Source organism: Rhagoletis zephyria, unplaced genomic scaffold (assembly GCF_001687245.7).
Source record: "Rhagoletis zephyria isolate East Lansing unplaced genomic scaffold, Rhagoletis_zephyria_1.1 Rzeph_scaffold_00279, whole genome shotgun sequence".
Lineage (NCBI taxonomy): Eukaryota > Metazoa > Arthropoda > Insecta > Diptera > Tephritidae > Rhagoletis > Rhagoletis zephyria.
Window position 1 is genome coordinate 242,898 of NW_016157363.1, and position 20,417 is coordinate 263,314.

Sequence of the window (20,417 nt, forward strand, 5' to 3'; positions counted from 1 at the left end):
GATATAGACATAGTGCAGCGAATTAAAATTCAGCGGCTCCGCTGGCTTGGCCATGTCGTTCGGATGGACAGAAACGCTCCTGCTCTGAAAATATTCAACGCGGGCCGCGATGCTGGTAACAGAGGAAGAGGAAGGCCTCCTCTGCGTTGGAAAGACCAGGTGGAGAAGGACTTGGCTTCACTTGGCATTTTCAATTGGCGTCAGTTAGCACAGAAGAGAAATGACTGGCGTGCTGTTTTGGACTCGGCCAAAATCGCTTAGGCGGTTACAGCGCCAATTAAGAAGAAGAAGAAGACATGTCTCTTTAAACATACATACATATCGTCACTAGATACGAATAAAGACGCGAGCTCAAAAGTTGATAGCGAAAAAAGAGACTTACAAAAATTTCGGCGAAGAAAAACTCTTAACATAGGTGACGGTAAATAAAGCCGCGTTAACCTCTTTGACAGCGAAGAAAGNACTAGATACGAATAAAGACGCGAGCTCAAAAGTTGATAGCGAAAAAAGAGACTTACAAAAATTTCGGCGAAGAAAAACTCTTAACATAGGTGACGGTAAATAAAGCCGCGTTAACCTCTTTGACAGCGAAGAAAGACCTATAAACTTATGTCCGCGGTCAACTATATTTTCGAGTGCAACAGTATTCCCCAGAACTCCCAATGAGTTTTTCCGAGCTCTTTATTCGAGTCTAGTGACGATATTATTATTATTACGTCGGAGATACCCGCGCTGCGACTTAAGAAGATATATTGTGCTAAATCAAAATTGTAACCTTAGGCTATTTAAAAAGCTCAGCACTTTGGATAAGGCCATGTTCCAAATTTTATATGGAGAAGGCAATCGTTCTCCAAGGTGTATAAATGTACGATTCATGCTTCGTGGACAGGCACATAGAATATACTCTGGAGTTTCTTTCCCCAGCTGACAAACCCTACAGTCCGTCTCTACAGAAAGACCCATTTAATTAAAACCGTACGTTAACTTGCAGTGTGCTGTCAGGTTGCCAGTAAGAGTTCTAAGTTCAAGGTGTCTTTTGGAGTTCCTGCTGGAAAAAGTTATGCATATCTTTGATTGTCTTATTCCCTTTGACTTCCGCCAGTAGGCAGCAATTTGAGATTATTCCCAGCTAGCTCCTAAGTAGGTCTGCAGTGTATCCTTTAGATGTACCACAGAAAGGCTAGGGACCATGCAAACGCATTTGGGCTTCACGCTTTGCGAGACAGTCAGCCCTTTCGTTGCCTTCAAACCCTTCATGCGTGACGCTATTGGGGGCTCGCAGGTTCAAGAGTTTATAAGCCTTGATGCCGTTTTAAAACGCTCTAAGGCCTTTAGCGCTGCCTGAATGTCCGTCATAATATTTATTCTGGCCCCATTTGCCTTCTACGATGACATTCGCGAACACAGACTTCGATTGGAAAGACTTCCGCCTGAAATATTATTGAGTACGAGCCCATTGGCAGACTTTTCTGGAATCTTGGTCCAAGTATGCCATAAATTATAACGCTACCTAAAGGTGAAAACGTGCCAAGTCCATTTTTTTCAAAGTTTAGTTTTTGGTTCAGAATGACAGGTAATACGAAACTACATCGATTTTTCGTCACTCGTGAAAAATTTCTAAAAATGGACTTGGCACCTTTTCACTCTTAGGTCACGATATATGGATGTCCGTATTGCATATTGGCAATGATAAGGTATACGTTTGTACTTAGGAATCAGGTATATTTACATATTTGTGGCTACCAAGGTTGCTAAAGGTTGGAGATACGTGTATATTTTCCATTTTTCGCAAATACCTATACTCATTGTCCCGAAACCTACCAAAATCCAATCGAGCCTACCAACCTACCAAATGGAAAAAAAACCTACCCGTTTTGGTAGGAAAAGCCTATGTTTCGCAACACTGATACCGATGCCAGCATGAATGGTTATGGTGCGGTCTTATTGCAGAAAGACTTCGACGATCAAGAGCTTCACCCAATCCAGTATATGAGCCGGAAGACGAAGCCGTCCAAGGAGAAGCTGCATTCGTAGGAGCTCGAGGTCTTAGCAGTCGTAGGGGCGCTAAAGAAGTGGCGAGTGTACCTCATGGGAATCAAGTTCAAGATCGTCACCGATTGCAATGCCTTCAAAATGACGATGGAGAAGCGAGATGTTCCTCTGCGAGTATCCCGGTGGGCGATGTTTCTTCAGGATTTCGACTACGAGATCGAGCACCGCATCGGCACGAAGATGCGTCACGTCGACGCCCTTAGCCGAGTCTCGTGCCTGATCTTGGAGGATTCGCTACGCCACCGTCTGAAGCAGGCCCAGCAGCAGGATGACTGGATTCGAACTGTGCGCAAAGTGTTGGAGAAAGACAGTTTCGACGACTTTTATGTCAAGTACGACATCGTCTACAAAGATCCCATCAAGGAGCTCGTAGTTGTGCCTTCGGCTATGGAGGAAGAGATCATCCGAGTGGCGCATAAGCAAGGCCACTTCTCAGCAAAGAAGACGCAAGACGCAATAGAGAAGACGTACTTCATACCACAGCTGTACCCAAAGGTCGTCAAGATCGTCAGGAGTTGCATAGAGTGCATCGCTACCGATTCCAAGGCCGGCAAGAAGGAAGGCTTCCTGAACCCCATTAACAAGGAGGACAAGCCACTGAGTACCCTCCACATTGACCATGTCGGACCGATGGAGCTGACTAGGAAAACCTACAACCACATCTTAGTCGTAATAGATACCTTCTCCAAATTCGTCTGGCTATACCCGACAAAGAACACCGGCGCAGAGGCTGTGGTTGACCGATTGCGGAAGCAGTCAGAACTTTTTGGGAATCCTAGGCGAATAATAACGGACAGAGGCGCTGCTTTCACCTCAAATCTCTTCAAAGATCACTGCAAATGTGAAGGGATCGAGCATCTTCTAATAGCGACGGGAGTGCCTCGTGGTGACGGGCAGGTTGAGCGGATACATCGCATAGTGGTACCGATCATAGTGAAGCTGAGTCACGAGACTCCCGGAAATTGGTACACGAAAGTTGATCGCGTCCAGCAATTTATTAATAACACACCGCCGTGCAGCACCAAGGCCTCACCGTTCAAGATATTGACAGGGTTGGATATGCGGATGAAGGCAATCCCTCAGTTGCAGGAGCTACTGGAGAACGAGCTCATCGACGAACTAGACGTCGAAAGAGATGAAGTGCGTCGCCAGGCGCGAGACAACATTGCTGAGATGCAGGTGGAGAGCCGCAAAACGTTCGACAAACACCGACAAGCTGAGGCCGAGTACGCCATAGACGAGCTACTAGCCATCGTGCGAACGCAATACGAGTCTGGGCTGAAGCTGAAACCTAAATATTTGGGACCGTACAAGATCATGAAGAGAATGAGACGCGGACGATACACCGTCGAGAACCGTCGGGGACCACGAAGGCCCAAACCGCACCATTACAGTCGCCGAATTCATGAAAAAATGGAACCCGTCATCCGAGGCCGAATGATCGCGCAGGATGGCCGAATGTGGGATTGGAACGACGGACTACAGGAACGGACCTGACAGGCGAACTATTGTGGACGAATGCAACCATGCGCACCAGACTATGAAATGAACGATCGGACCGCACTGAACACACCCCAAACTAGACTTTGACAAGATGAACAACCGGACAGAATAATCATTGTAAATCAGTATTAATCCTCGCAAATAATTGTGTATTAAATTATATGTATATCTGTGCGTAATAAAGACTGTGAAACTAACAATTTAAAAACTGTTTTTCTACATAGATATGTATTATTTCCACTAGTAGCTATTTATGTAAATATGTATGTATAAAAATACATTTGCTTAATATATGCAAATAAAAGAAGAAAGTAAACACAACAACCATCGAGTAAATTTTTATTTGTGTCGACCTGGAACTTTTTTTCCAATAATAAACGGTTAGCTGATTCAAGCCTACAGCAAGTTCACAAAATTAATTGAAAACTTGTATCAACCAAAGCATTGTTTATATTTGCTCAACAATGATTTAGTCTGTTCCAATAGTAGTCCGGTTTACAGGATTTAGTCAGAACTTACAGGAGGTGGTTCCTATTGACATAAAACCTGTAAGTAGGAACACTTTTGAGAAAGTAACTGAGCAACTGTTCCTAGTCAGAAGTTACAGGATTTAGTCCGGAGTTTTTTTTTCCTGTAAGTTCATGAAAAGTGTCAAACGATCAGCTGATTTGCATGTGTAAACAAAAACAGAAAACGGTGTAAGCAGAGTACGTAAACAAACCGACTGACGTTTTTACAAGAAATAGTGCTTTTTGCGTTCCCATGCACTTCTGCACCTGTTCTCGTTTTACTCTCATTTGAGAGCGTAAAATTGTAGTTTGACAGTTTCACAGGTTTTAGTCCGAAGTTCAAGGGAACAGACTAATTTTATTCCACTAACAATATTGACCACTCAAGGTAGTCGTTTTGTAATTGTTAACAAATATACATTTGTCCCAACTAGAAGTCTCAAGTTAATTGCAGACTTTCGTGAACTAGATATTTATTTCGCCATATCCAACTATGCCACTTGGTCACTATAACCAAATCTTGGTAATTATAACTAAACCTTTTTCTGAGAGTAGCAAGTAGCGCTGCAGCCACTATTACAGAAGCGCTGAAGTTATTAAAATTGATTATAAATCAGTAGACAGCGAGGCGAAGAATTGCCAAATTGAGCGCAAAGGCAGCATAAAAGAAGAAAAAAACAATTTTGATCAAAATACATGTGCGAGAGTGGTAGCATTTTGCTGCGTCGCACGAAAACCGGACCGTTGCCTAATGGGATATATTAGGCCCTACAGAATGCAATAAAAACACATATTTTTAAGATTTAATTGAAGGTTATTTGGTCTGACAAGACTGAATTAATCGTTTTCAATCAGATGGCCGGGCATGGTATTGGATCAAAAACCCACATTAAGCCTAAGCGCATCATGTAATGCAAACTGTGAAACAAAGTGGTCGGTCAATAATAGTTTGGGGTTGTATTTGAAAAATTTTGTTGGTCCGTTAGTTCGCATTATGCGTAAGGAACAGTATCTGTTCAGATTTCAACAAAATTTGCAAGATGTAGTCGAAAAAATTAGAGTTTCTGCTGAAAAATAACCGAACCCACACTGTAGATGTTCGCAAAGACTGGATACAAAAGCAAAAATTTGCTAATTTGAAATGACCTCCACAATCTGCGGACATGGATCTCATCGAGAATTAGCGAAATCAACTAAAAGCGCAACTTACTAAGTATCCAAGTCCGTCCAATGGAGTACATGAGCTGTAAATGCACACCAAGGATATATGGGAGGCTATACCTCCAGAATTTTTACAGAGATACACATTAGGTTTGCCAAATTGCAAACAGGAACTAACAAAAGCAAAAGTATACTAAACATTGTGTCAATAATTTCTTTTTTCCGTGAAAATTGTCAAACAGTTATGTGCTTTTTTACGGGCTTCGAAATAAACTTGGGAGAATCCCAGCTGCTACAAATAAATGACAATCTCGATTTACAGTATGGTTTGATTTCCACTTGGATTCTCAACTTGGTTTATTCTCTAAGACAATAAATACAAAAATGCAATTTACAAATAGTACAAGCTATATAAGTTGATGTTACTCACATTGGTTTCGCTCCGTAGACAAGTAAAAAAGAACGGAATTCGCTAGAAGCACGACTACTTATAGCTTGACTTAATACATAAATGACACTCAAATACAGATACAATACACCGCTATTCATGCTCCGCAACATTTGTAGGGTTTCCATCATCGACATCCCCGGTCCCGTGAGCAGACCCGGATGGGGAGGCCTCATTAATATTTCCGGCTGGTTCCACATCAAGTACCGCTAACCTTGAAATAGGTCTTCGGTAGACTCCGCTGCTTGTCGTGACATGGGCGGAGCGAGCGACACCTCTCCTCTCTTCCACTGCGGCCTGGGAGATTCGGCTTCACATATCAAAACGAGACATCCTGGCTGGATGGGCTTTGCTTGCAAACACCACTTTCTACTCCGCGTCAGTTCGGGTAAATATTCGCGCACCCATTGATGCCACATACCGTTCTTCAATGTCTGAACCACACGCCACTGCTTTCTCAGGCACAACAGGCGGTGATCAAATAGCGCTGGCGTCTGTGTGGAGTTGGGGCACCCCAGCAAAAAGTGGTTGGGAGTCAATGGCACCGGCTCCTCGGGTGTCACCGGTAGGTGTGTTAACGGCCTGGCGTTGACCATGTTTTCAGCCTCAATTAAAAAGCTCTGCAGCGTTTCGAGTCGTGGCGAGTGTTCCTTCAACATAGTAAATAGCGCTTTCTTTACTGATTGTACGAGTCTCTCCCATGCGCCACCTTCACTCGGATTCGCAGGTGTGTTAATTTTCCAACGAATGCCCAATGGCGTCAAGCCTGCCGAAGAAAGAAAGAAGAAGAATCTAAGAACGAACTTACGTCTTGCAGCTCCTTTGCGATGCCAACAAAATTGGAGCCATTGTCGCTCCTTATCACCTCGGGCACTCCGCGTCTATTAATGAAATTTCGGATGCAGATAAGGCACGCGTCACTTGACAGGTCAGTCGCCACTTCTAAATGGATGGCACGCACGGTGAGGCATGTGAACAGTGCGACCCACCTCTTCTCACGCTGGCGACGAATAGTTACGCTGATCGGGCCAAAGAAGTCGAGCCCAGTATAGGTGAAAGGCCTAACGTATGGTGTCACTCGGTCAGAGGGTAGGACACCCATTTGCGGTTGCTGGGGCTTGGCACGTTTCAGGCGACAAAGTTGGCATCGCGACTGCACTCTGCATGCTGCCCTTTCAATTCTTCCGCATACTCGCAGCATGCCATTATTTGCAATAAAGGGGTTGAGTGTCCTCAATGTACTGCTGGCTGAAACAGCGCCATTGCGCTTTATGTCGGCAAGTTCTTCGGCATACGCTCGTTCCTGGACGAATTTTATAAGATGTGTTTCAGATTGACGCTCTTCGTCAACGGTTAGTTCGCCTTTGGTTGGCGCTTCGTGCCGCACTTTCCTCAAAAAATTTTGAATATAACGATGTACCCATGCCACAGAACGTTTTAGTCTAGAATAATTCGAAAAGCGATCAATATTTGGCATTATCACGTATACTTGCCTCGTAGTTGACATATTGTATTTGACGCGCAGCTCATCTCTGCTGTGCTCCTCGCTATTAGTCATAAGTGATTCTTTCGGCCATAGGTTCTCGTCTTCCAACAAAAATTCTGGACCATTTTTCCACCGTCCATCGGGGTTATAATTCGCCGGAAATTTCGCTGTAGTGGCGTCATCGACTGAATTGAAAGGCCCAGGACACCAGCATCAGTCTCCGATGTCGCTAGCTTCTAAAATTTCTGCCACTCTTTATATCGTCGATGATCTGCTCGAATCCATTGAATAACTGTCAACGAGTCGGTCCAGAAATAGAAGCGATTAATGATTTTATTATGGATTAATACGATAGTTTCTTTTAACCGTAGCAGCATGACCGCAGCCTGCAGCTCAAGCTTCGGTATGGTATGGTACCGCGTTGGCGCGCAGCTTGACTTTGCCATAACGAATCTAACGATAACCATACCATCACTCACCACACGCCAATAAGCCACAGCTGCCAACGCTTCCTCACTCGCGTCAGAGAAAATGTGTAACTCTGCGAGAATACTTTCGAAGTCGCGCACGTAGCAACGCGAATTCGAAATTGCTCAACCTTCGGCAATTCGTTAAGCCACATTTTCCATTTGTGGTAGATATCATTCGGCAATGGATGGTCCCATTCGATACCAGCTCTCCACACTTCCTGCATCAAAACTTTCGCGCTTACCATAAAGTTCACCAGGAAGCCGAATGGATCGAAGATCGTCATGTTAAGGCTCAGCATCTCCCTTTTAGTAGGCCTCCTTACATTCATGACGATTTCTGGTCGGACTTTATGTAGTCGCAAGATGTATACCAAAACATCTGGTTTTGACAAGCAGTGCATGCCTAATATTCTATCCCCTTCTTTTTCAATGCACACATCACCTTCACTGCTTGCAGAGCTGCCACATGCTGTTTTTAATTTTTCCGGATTAGAAATTATGTTTCGTAACACGAAACCGCCAGTTCGATGAATTCGAATAACTTCCGGTACTACTATTAGAGCCTCTTTCTCCGTTTGAAAACAATCGACGTAGTCGTCCAGATAGTGCCTTTCAGNCCAACAAAATTGGAGCCATTGTCGCTCCTTATCACCTCGGGCACTCCGCGTCTATTAATGAAATTTCGGATGCAGATAAGGCACGCGTCACTTGACAGGTCAGTCGCCACTTCTAAATGGATGGCACGCACGGTGAGGCATGTGAACAGTGCGACCCACCTCTTCTCACGCTGGCGACGAATAGTTACGCTGATCGGGCCAAAGAAGTCGAGCCCAGTATAGGTGAAAGGCCTAACGTATGGTGTCACTCGGTCAGAGGGTAGGACACCCATTTGCGGTTGCTGGGGCTTGGCACGTTTCAGGCGACAAAGTTGGCATCGCGACTGCACTCTGCATGCTGCCCTTTCAATTCTTCCGCATACTCGCAGCATGCCATTATTTGCAATAAAGGGGTTGAGTGTCCTCAATGTACTGCTGGCTGAAACAGCGCCATTGCGCTTTATGTCGGCAAGTTCTTCGGCATACGCTCGTTCCTGGACGAATTTTATAAGATGTGTTTCAGATTGACGCTCTTCGTCAACGGTTAGTTCGCCTTTGGTTGGCGCTTCGTGCCGCACTTTCCTCAAAAAATTTTGAATATAACGATGTACCCATGCCACAGAACGTTTTAGTCTAGAATAATTCGAAAAGCGATCAATATTTGGCATTATCACGTATACTTGCCTCGTAGTTGACATATTGTATTTGACGCGCAGCTCATCTCTGCTGTGCTCCTCGCTATTAGTCATAAGTGATTCTTTCGGCCATAGGTTCTCGTCTTCCAACAAAAATTCTGGACCATTTTTCCACCGTCCATCGGGGTTATAATTCGCCGGAAATTTCGCTGTAGTGGCGTCATCGACTGAATTGAAAGGCCCAGGACACCAGCATCAGTCTCCGATGTCGCTAGCTTCTAAAATTTCTGCCACTCTTTATATCGTCGATGATCTGCTCGAATCCATTGAATAACTGTCAACGAGTCGGTCCAGAAATAGAAGCGATTAATGATTTTATTATGGATTAATACGATAGTTTCTTTTAACCGTAGCAGCATGACCGCAGCCTGCAGCTCAAGCTTCGGTATGGTATGGTACCGCGTTGGCGCGCAGCTTGACTTTGCCATAACGAATCTAACGATAACCATACCATCACTCACCACACGCCAATAAGCCACAGCTGCCAACGCTTCCTCACTCGCGTCAGAGAAAATGTGTAACTCTGCGAGAATACTTTCGAAGTCGCGCACGTAGCAACGCGAATTCGAAATTGCTCAACCTTCGGCAATTCGTTAAGCCACATTTTCCATTTGTGGTAGATATCATTCGGCAATGGATGGTCCCATTCGATACCAGCTCTCCACACTTCCTGCATCAAAACTTTCGCGCTTACCATAAAGTTCACCAGGAAGCCGAATGGATCGAAGATCGTCATGTTAAGGCTCAGCATCTCCCTTTTAGTAGGCCTCCTTACATTCATGACGATTTCTGGTCGGACTTTATGTAGTCGCAAGATGTATACCAAAACATCTGGTTTTGACAAGCAGTGCATGCCTAATATTCTATCCCCTTCTTTTTCAATGCACACATCACCTTCACTGCTTGCAGAGCTGCCACATGCTGTTTTTAATTTTTCCGGATTAGAAATTATGTTTCGTAACACGAAACCGCCAGTTCGATGAATTCGAATAACTTCCGGTACTACTATTAGAGCCTCTTTCTCCGTTTGAAAACAATCGACGTAGTCGTCCAGATAGTGCCTTTCAGGCCTTTCAGTGATAGCGTGCACGGCACGTGGGCTCACTGCTGCAAATTCCTTGGCATTAACGTTTTTTACGTACTGCGCTATCGTGGGTGAACAAGTAGCTCCGAAAATCATTCGCTCCATCCTGAATATTTCCACCGGCTTAGATGGGTCTCCATTTCTCCAGAGGAACCGCTGGCTATCTTTATCTTCCTCAGCTATTACAATTTGATGAAACATCTCTTAAATGTCTCCACAGACTGCGATTGGAGCTTGCCTGAACTTAAAGAGTATCGAAATCAGTGATTTGTTAAGGTCGGGTCCTGACAGAAGAGCTTTGTTTAGTGACATTCCTTGCACTTCTGCGGCCGCATCAAAAACGATTCGTATTCCCTTCTTATTCAGGTTTCTCACACCAAAATGCGGCAAATAAAATGTTCTATCGGTAACTTGCTGTATTTCGGCGGATGTTAATTTTTTTGCATAGCCCTTTTCCAAATAATCATTAATTTTGGCTCGATAGTCTACCGAATACTCTTTGTCTCTAGCCATTTTTTTCTCTACACTTTGTAACCGATTCAAGGCCATCTGGTAACTCTCTGGGAATGGTGACACATTTTCCACATTGACCACATTCATAGCGGCCGCCTAATCGTTTTGTTTTAGCTTCTAAAATCGCCAGCGCTCGCTGATCAGATTTAGGCATTATCTTTTTTGAATCAGCTTTAATACCAANTTTTGGCTCGATAGTCTACCGAATACTCTTTGTCTCTAGCCATTTTTTTCTCTACACTTTGTAACCGATTCAAGGCCATCTGGTAACTCTCTGGGAATGGTGACACATTTTCCTTCCATAAGCTTTTAAAATCGCCAGCGCTCGCTGATCAGATTTAGGCATTCTTTTTTTTGAATCAGCTTTAATACCAAACGACTCGATATCGAAATACCTTTTCATCATTTCATGCATTTTGTACGCAACGTCTTCTGATTTTTGTAGCTTTCTACAATGTAATGCACGAAGTGGTTGCAACGAAGGCGTCGCGTTAATTGACCCATAAATCACCCAGCCTAACCTTGTTTTGGAACGCGATGGGCCCTGCGCCCATAGTTTGGCGTGGGGCTTCTATTGGGACTGTCAAAAGGGCATGGTTGAGGCTTAGAATAACCTTTGGCTTAAGGTTGGTATAATCGGTGAGCTTTAATCTCAAAAGATGAGAGTTTGTACCCGATTTTGTTAACTCGCCAATATGACAGCTCTGTATTGGCAACGACAAATTTGCAGAACTGAAAACATTATGCACCTCATACTTCTCGGAGGCGTTTTCCACACCGCTGATTGTTATGGTCACACGTTCAGCTTTATGTGTATTTATTTGCTAAATTAACCATTGCAACTCCAAAATTTCAGCCTTGCCGCTAATTCCAAGTGCCAAGGCAGGTCTAGGTCGATCACGGACACGTTCGCCCCATCGTCGACGAAAGCATAGGTAGTTATAACCTTTTCTCGGCCATACAATTTTATGAGCAAAATTTGGAAGAGGACGTTGTGCGAGTAGCAATCGGCATGACAATTGCAGCGTTCAATATGTTGTTGTGCGTCGGCCTGCGGTCTTGCAGCGCCTAGTTCGCTTGATGCATTGGCTGCTCTGCGGCGTCTTGGCGGTACACCAGCAGAATCAGTGTGGAGCAAATGATGGTGAACTTGTCGGCAACCGTTTGTTCCACAACTTTTGCGTGAAAGGCATTGTTGCGTACGGTGACCTTTTCTTAAGCATGAGAAACAAAGCTTTAATGCTTTCACTTGCTTCCAACGATCGTCACTTGTCATCTGTAAGAAAGATTGACAATCATTTAATGTGTTGCACTCACCCTCATAATTGGGACATATTTTGTGAAAAACGCTCACGCAGGCGTAGTGACGATTGTTGGATGCAGTTCTGCGACCTTGAGCTGTTTTGGTTCCCAATTGCAGTTGAACTCCCATCATAAGGTAGCGTGTCGGCTACGATGTTTGCCAGGCGGCGTAACGTGCACAACCAATTGCTGAAATCCACAATCGTTGGGGGACGCTCCAATTGAAGACATTTTTCCGCCCACAGCATTTGGCGTGGCGTCGGCAATTTAGCAATGAATTCACTGATCAGCGTTGGATTAGAAAGGTGGTGGAATCCGTCCACGTTTTGAAGTAATGTCGCCATGTTTGCTATTTTGTTGGCAAAATTTACCAGAGATTCGAGGTGATTATCGACTAAAGGCGGTATCGACCTGACCTTTTCAATTTGGCTCTTGATCAACTGTTCTGGCCTTCCGCAGGTTTCGCGCAGTATCTCGAGGATTGCGGCTACGTTGGCAGAATTGACCAGCAACGACTCCACGGCTTCTCGTGCTCGGCCTTTCAGAGCATCACGTAGGCGCATTATATTGTGCAAATTAGAGTATTCAAATTCAAGCGTCGTACCCTTGAAATTTTCGATGAACGTCTGCCAATCTTCAGGAGTACCTGAAAATATAGGAAGGGGGTATATTTTCTTAGCAGCGCTGCTCGTAGAGTGCTGGCTCTCTTCGCGAAGGTATGATGTGCCACGCGGTGCTTGTGCATATGGCTGTTGCGTTGACTGCAACCAAGCATGCGTTGGCTGCGCGGCTGCTTGTGAAGATGGCGTTGCTGACTGCGACCAGCCATGCGCTGGCTGCGCGGCTGCTTGCGAAAGTAGCGGTGCTGACTGCGCCCAAGCATGCGCTGGCTGCGCGGCAGCTTGGGAAAATGGCGGCGCTGACTGCCACCAAACGTACGCTGGCTGCGCGGCCGTTTGCGAAAGTGCGGGTGCTGGCTGAGGTCCCGTGAGTAGTGGCGGTGCGGGTGGCAATGACGTCTGCGACGATGGCGGTATGGGGAAAATACATGCTGGCGTCATGGTCGAGTTCGTAGATGGCTGTACTGGCTGCGGCTCTTCTAGCGTTAATAGCGAAGATGCGGAAGTTCTTGGCGGCGATTTGGATCTAGCTTGCAAAAATTCAGAACGTAGTTGCTGTGTGTTGGAAACGAGTAGCTTCTGCATGGCATACATTTGGCGCTTGAACTCGTTTTGCATTTCATCCAACTGGCGTCCAAACCCATCGAGGTTAACACTTACCGGCTGTGGTTGTACTGATGATGCGTTCGAGGTTGATATCTTGGCGGGTGTAGTTTTTTGCTGTTTACCGGACGAATCCTCCTGCATTCCGGCGCCCGAACTGCGCTGTTGCTGGGCAGACAAGCTCTGCTGTTGCTGCGACTGGGCAGACGTACTCGACTGTTCGTTCGACGTTTTGTCACTCGGTGGGTTTGGAGATGACATCTCTACAACAAACTCTCCAAGACGAACGGGCAACAGTCACTTGTTTTTCCTTTGACTCCTTCTCGGTGTATTTGGACTTCCTGGCATAGACTTGATGAGCGACAATTAAGAGAATGGACGGGAACAGGGGCTTCAATAGAATAAAGTTGTGCTTTTTTACGGGCTTCGAAATAAACTTGGTAGAATCCCAGCTGCTACAAATAAATGTCAATCTCGAGTTACAGTATGGTTTGATTTCCACTTGGATTCTCAACTTGGTTTATTCTCTAAGACAATAAATACAAAAATGCAATTTACAAAAAGTACAAGCTATATAAGTTGATGTTACTCCCATTGGTTTCGCTCCGTAGACAAGTAAAAAAGAACGGAATTCGCTAGAAGCACGACTACTTATAGTTTGACTTAATACATAAAATTAATACATAAATGACATTCAAATACAGATACAATACACCGCTATGCAACATTTGCACGGTTGCCATCATCGACAAGTTATTAAAAATATATGAGTGCAAAACTGTAACATTTGCCTTAATTTACATTTTTGTCTGCTGGTCTCATTATTGTTGTTGGATTGACTTCAAATCGTTATAAAGAGGGAGTACAGGTGTACCAATAAGAATATACAAAAAAAGTATGAAAGTCGTTAGAACTTGGAAAGATAGCGGCGGCTGAAATAAAAAGTGAAGTACCGTTAATTTCTTCATGATCCAATGATCGGATCTAAACCAAATTAGTATAGGACAACCACTGAGGTAACACCTTTCTCTTAAAAAAATTATAGAAATCGGTTAACGTGGTCCTAAGTTATGCGGTAACATACATAAAAAAAATATTCCGATGAATTGATAACCTCCTCCTTTTTTTGAAGAGGGTTAAAAAGAGAAAAATTAATGAGGTAAATTATTATAAATTTTTACTATCTAGATGTTAACATTTCTAAAAAATATTACATTAAAAAAATCTCAGCACTCTCCACACATTGCTCTTATATTTGAGTTGTCCATCAACAATTACCTAATATCTACACATTCAGCGCGTGGCGGTGGGGAAATCTTTTGAGATGGGGACATTTTGCATACTGGATTATTGTTGCCGCCACAAAGCAGCTGCACTGCCAAGAGCGGTTTCTTATACCTTCCCTAATACTACTTATACGTGTAAATATCAGTAAATGGTTTTTCATAAACTAATAGTTTAAACTGATAGTTTAAATGATTAACTTGCTTGATAAAATCGATAAAATCTTTCTAGTGCAACTCGCATAAAATCTACTTTTCGTTAAGGTACAACTTCTTGAACGATCTGACCTCAAGCTCTGGGTTTTCAGACGTTCATTGGTAGGTTATGAGGACTAAAAAGACAGATATTAAACAAATCTGCTAGTTACCAAATGCGAGAAAAAAGTTTATATTTAGTGCTTGTGTATTTGGGTCTTCGTAAAAAAATGCTCACCTCTAAAAATAATTTTAATGGTCAGTACTGAATAATCCTTACTAATTTTATTTCGAATGGTTTGTTTGTTACGCTTTCACGCTTTAGCCACTCAACCGATCTTAATGAAATTTCGCACATTGGTGTCACTTAGCAGAACTTAAAAGGTAGGATAGCTTTTATCTCGATTAGACAAAGGCACCTCCAATACAACCGGAATTTTGCATACTGCATAGTCTGGAAGTATTTGTGGTAGAGTACTAGAACTTGGTATGGGGATATATGAAATCAATTCTATACTCATGGAAAAAATTTGGGTTCTTGGAAAAGGGCCCGAGGCACCTCCCATACACACTGAATTTCTTGTACAACCATCCGTTAAAAAATTTACTTCAATTCAAAGTATTTGATAAGTTTAATTATTACAATATGGATATCGATCGAGTCGTTGTAACCTAAAAATGGTAATTCTTAGGAACAAAAGTCTCATAACGGTTTTTCGAGATAATTGCATGATCTTAAATTTTGTCCAACCTATTTTTATGATAGACCTTACCGTTTCGCTGAAAAATGGTAAAAATAAATTTATGTGACCTTTGACCTTGAATAATTTTTTTACAGATCTTGGATCGATGAGGACTTTTCAGATTTAATTTAGGTAACATTCGTACCAATTTTCAGCTTTATGCGAATCATTGCAACTTTCAAAATCTAACTTAGCCGGGCCAAAAGGAAACAATTTTAAAGATATGGTTTAAACAGAGTGGCAATTAAATAATATTAATTTCACGGGTTATAGTGTATATCAATAAGGTTGGCAAGTGATAAATTATGGAAAAAAAAGTTTTGAAATAAAAATAATTGAAAAAGCCCGACCTCAAAAGGTTTTCCCATATACATACATTTATTTATTTATTTATTCAGTCCACAGGTTATCCTTACCGACTATTTCTAATTTAAAACAGTAAATAAATCTAATTTAAATTTTGATAAAGTAACAGTAAAATCTATTTGATGCGCATAATTATTACTTAGACGTATACTTCTAGCAATTGGCTCGTTATAGCCATAATTAGTTCTATGAGACGTTTCGACAAGTAAGCGATTATGCCTTAATTCACGCGACGAAGTATTAAAATTCAAAAGACTGTATAATTCATCACAGTCAATTTTATGATTTATTAAGTTGTAAACTAATACTAGTGCGAAGTAAGTTCTCCGGTCTTGTAGAGATTGTAAGCCAATAAGTTTGCGTCTTCCAATATAGGGCGGCAAACCGCTAGGCCAATTTAGTTTGAGTAAACCATCTTAGTAAAAGTTCTTTGAACTCTTTCAATTTTATTAATATGCGACGAATAGTATGGGTTCCACACCAGACAACAATACTCAAGGTGGCTCCTAACTAATGAGTAGTATAAGGATTTTAATGTGCAGGGATCCTGGAATTATTTCGAATTTCTTCTAATAAATCCCATCATAGAAAATGCTTTAGAAACAATATAGTCGACATGTTTATTAAAAGTTAACCTCGTGTCAAAAATCACTCCAAGATCCTTAATTTCAACAGTGCGACTCAAAATAACATAATTTATGGAGTAGTCATATATAATATGATTGGAAGTTTTGGAGTATGAAACCACATTGCATTTCTTTGTGTTAAGGAACAATTGATTAGCGGAACACTACTGCTGAAACACAACAAGATCAGATTGCAGATTATGGCAATCAGTTAAATGTCGTATCCGCAGATAGACTTTGACATCGTCTGCGAACACTAAGCATTTAGAAAATTTGAAGTGTTGAGGTAAATCATTAATGAACAATATAAACAGCAGTGGTCCACAGTGAGTTCCCTTGGTATTCCGGACCATGCATTGATGGCAGTTTCAGATTTTGTGGCAGCTATTTTAACCAAGAGCTTTCGCCCAACTAAAAAACTTTCGAAAAATTTCAAAAGTGTGCCTCAAATCCCGTATACATGAAGCTTGCGTAAAAGAATGAGATGGTTGACTTTGTCAAACGCCTAAGAGAAGTCAGTGTATATGACATCCAGTTGATATTTTTGCTCAAGAGTCTTAACAATTTGATTCGTCATAATTAAAAGATTAGTGCATGTGGATCTACCATGTGATCTACCAGAACCCGTGTCGAAATCGGCTAAAGATATCTTTGGCATGTTGAAAAATTTTAATATTTAAAATATTATTTAAAGATTTTAGCGAGTGTGCTTTGTTTAACAATTGGCCTATAGTTGGTAATGTTGTTTCGATCGCCTGACTTAAATATTGGTGTAATTGTGCAAAGTTTCCAACAATCTAGGAAACTACCATGTTTGAGGCAACTGTTAAATAACGAGGACAAAGGATGACAAATAATGTTACAAATGATCTTTAAAAATACTGGAGCCAAGCCTTCCAGGTCAGGACTAGAGCTGGATTTCAGGTTGGAGATTGCCAGAGAGACGTCTTCAGAGGAAATTTCAAAGCTAGTTATTGAATTGAACTTCACTGCATGATCGAATAAAGCAGAGCGTGTGTCGGATATCTCATTAAATTTCTCATAAACTTCTTGAAAGAATAAATTACAAGTTTCCAAAGTATTTTCAGATATCTCTCCCTCATATTCAAGACAGGACGGGAATCCATTGGTTTTGCGTTTGTTATTTATATAAACCCAAAAATTCTTCGGATTTAAACTATTGTTAAATTGAGTAAGCCCGATGGAAAATAAAAAGTTACAAACTAAGATCTCAATTTCAGATTTGACATTGGTTGGTATTAAATGTTTATTATAATGTGACCAATAAATGTTACTTAAATTAAAATCACCTAGAAGTATAATTTGATCATCAGTGTCTTTCAGATTATTAAAAATATACATCACATTATCCAGGTGCTTTTGGTAAATCTCAATGCCGCTCATTGGAGGAATATAGGACAGTATGAAAAATATAGATTTATAATTTGAAAACTTTACTTTAACACATATTTGTTCTAAAAAGCTATCATACGAGTTTAAAGTAATTTGAGTACTGCTAAAATCAGATCTGACTGCAAGCAATACTCCACCTCCTCTTACTTGACCAGTAAAGACAGCACAACGATTTTGTCGCGGTAATGGTCCCACGAGAGCCGGTTCTACGTACCGAAATGACTCGGGTTTTACCCGACCAAGGGCTGTTGTTTCGGCGATCTAACCCCGTTTAGGTCGGCGAAGTATCTAAGAAGTTGTTCGTCCATAGGGCTACATTCGCTACGTTTTCTTCTACTCAGGGCTGGCATCGAGTCAAACCCGGGGCCAGAAACCTACACCTGCTTTGTATGCCAGAGACGACTACACCACAACTCCACCTCAGTCAAGTGCAATGCTTGCGAGGGGTAGAGTCATCTCAGAGTCTGATCAGGACTACGGACACATCGGCAGTGGACCACGTCATTTGTGGCCCCGTGCTGCTCAAACAGAGCAGCCTCCACGGCTAACCCCAGTCCACCTGAGCAGTCCCACACAAACACCACAACATAACAACATAACACAATAGACCACACCACAACTGCTACAGACCACAGAACACACACAACCGCACCACCACCCACACGCCGCCGCCNGGCATGGTATATTGATAGCTGCGGTCCAAGAGACGAAGTTGCACAGCAATTCAACATTGTTGAATTGTGCCGGGTACAACGTGCACCGTCGAGATCGCGAGCGGGATAATGGTGTTGGCTTAGCGTTCATCACGCACCACACCATGCAGTATCGTCTTATCGAAGCAGACATCGACCGCAGGGATACCACCCTAGAATGTCAGGGCATTGCTATCGGGTCAGGCGATGTTGAGCTCGAAATATTTAACGTTTATATACCCAATGTCACCTGCTGCCCGGCAGGATATCACCTTGATATAGGTGCGCTCCTCAGAGGTGAAAACCGTATGGTAGTAGGCGACTTTAATGCGCACTCAAGCCTGTCAAACGATCGTAGGGGAACTGACTTCGCTAGGGACACGAATTTCGATACGATACGATACCATATCGATACTTTTGGCATTCGATACCGCTATTTTCTACTCGATAGTTTTAAAACGGTATTTTTTGGAATCGAGTACCAGAACCCTAGTATCGCATCGAATGTCATAAACTCACATTACAAGAATAATGTTATTAACAGCTCAACCTAATATTACAGGCGAGAGTTTTTCTACGCACGCACGCAAGTTTTTCTCATTTGATAAACCGAAATCAATTTGCGTGCGTGATTTCTCAGAGTTGCATTTCTGTCAAATTTAGAGAAGTTTGCTGAGAAAAATTTGAGTCCATAGTCGCGCCAAAATGCCAATTGAGCATAAACCTCAAATCGAAATGTCACGCAAGACAAATCTTGGAATTTGGGTAAGCTTTTTACGCACGCATATAAGGTTGGCCTGTAACAATTCTTCCCGATATAAATTGGGCTTTAAGAGGAGAAATCTGAACTATAGTTAGGATTGCATGCGGTTGGATTTGAACCCGCGGCCTCGGTGTTTTAAGTCAACACCTCAATCTCTACGTTTTAAAATAATAATAAAGTCCGGCGCTTGCACAATATGTTAGTGGTTGGCCGAACTTCTCCTCCGATTTGTCGCGTGCGCCTTAATGTTGTGGCACAAAGGAGGTTCCTTCAGCTTTATGTCGACTCTGAACGGCGATTGTATTTTATGGCAAGCTGTTTTTCATTTTCAAGGCTTGCGCACTTTTATCCACTGCATCACAGCGGCCTATATGCGAGACCTATATTCAGATAAATTTCNATCGACCGCAGGGATACCACCCTAGAATGTCAGGGCATTGCTATCGGGTCAGGCGATGTTGAGCTCGAAATATTTAACGTTTATATACCCAATGTCACCTGCTGCCCGGCAGGATATCACCTTGATATAGGTGCGCTCCTCAGAGGTGAAAACCGTATGGTAGTAGGCGACTTTAATGCGCACTCAAGCCTGTCAAACGATCGTAGGGGAACTGACTTCGCTAGGGACACGAATTTCGATACGATACGATACCATATCGATACTTTTGGCATTCGATACCGCTATTTTCTACTCGATAGTTTTAAAACGGTATTTTTTGGAATCGAGTACCAGAACCCTAGTATCGCATCGAATGTCATAAACTCACATTACAAGAATAATGTTATTAACAGCTCAACCTAATATTACAGGCGAGAGTTTTTCTACGCACGCACGCAAGTTTTTCTCATTTGATAAACCGAAATCAATTTGCGTGCGTGATTTCTCAGAGTTGCATTTCTGTCAAATTTAGAGAAGTTTGCTGAGAAAAATTTGAGTCCATAGTCGCGCCAAAATGCCAATTGAGCATAAACCTCAAATCGAAATGTCACGCAAGACAAATCTTGGAATTTGGGTAAGCTTTTTACGCACGCATATAAGGTTGGCCTGTAACAATTCTTCCCGATATAAATTGGGCTTTAAGAGGAGAAATCTGAACTATAGTTAGGATTGCATGCGGTTGGATTTGAACCCGCGGCCTCGGTGTTTTAAGTCAACACCTCAATCTCTACGTTTTAAAATAATAATAAAGTCCGGCGCTTGCACAATATGTTAGTGGTTGGCCGAACTTCTCCTCCGATTTGTCGCGTGCGCCTTAATGTTGTGGCACAAAGGAGGATCCTTCAGCTTTATGTC

General features: G+C 42.6%; 2 protein-coding genes across 2 annotated transcripts in view; both read right to left on the reverse strand.

Annotated features, from left to right (window-relative positions):
* LOC108358635 (TLD domain-containing protein 1) overlaps positions 1-20,417 on the reverse strand; it is a 214,481-nt gene that overhangs the window by 168,001 nt on the left and 26,063 nt on the right. The window lies entirely within an intron of this gene.
* Positions 6,547-10,683, reverse strand: LOC108358637 (uncharacterized). The gene is made up of 2 exons (XM_017610077.1): positions 9,989-10,683; positions 6,547-8,236 (listed from the first exon to the last, which is right to left on the reverse strand). The coding sequence occupies exons 1-2, from the start codon at positions 10,203-10,205 to the stop codon at positions 7,635-7,637; spliced, it is 819 nt and encodes a 272-aa protein (XP_017465566.1). The 5' UTR covers positions 10,206-10,683; the 3' UTR covers positions 6,547-7,634.

Excerpts from the sequence above, each read along its gene's own strand:
- LOC108358637 (XM_017610077.1), bottom strand. The coding sequence starts at position 10,205 with ATGTTTCATCAAATTGTAATAGCTGAGGAAGATAAAGATAGCCAGCGG.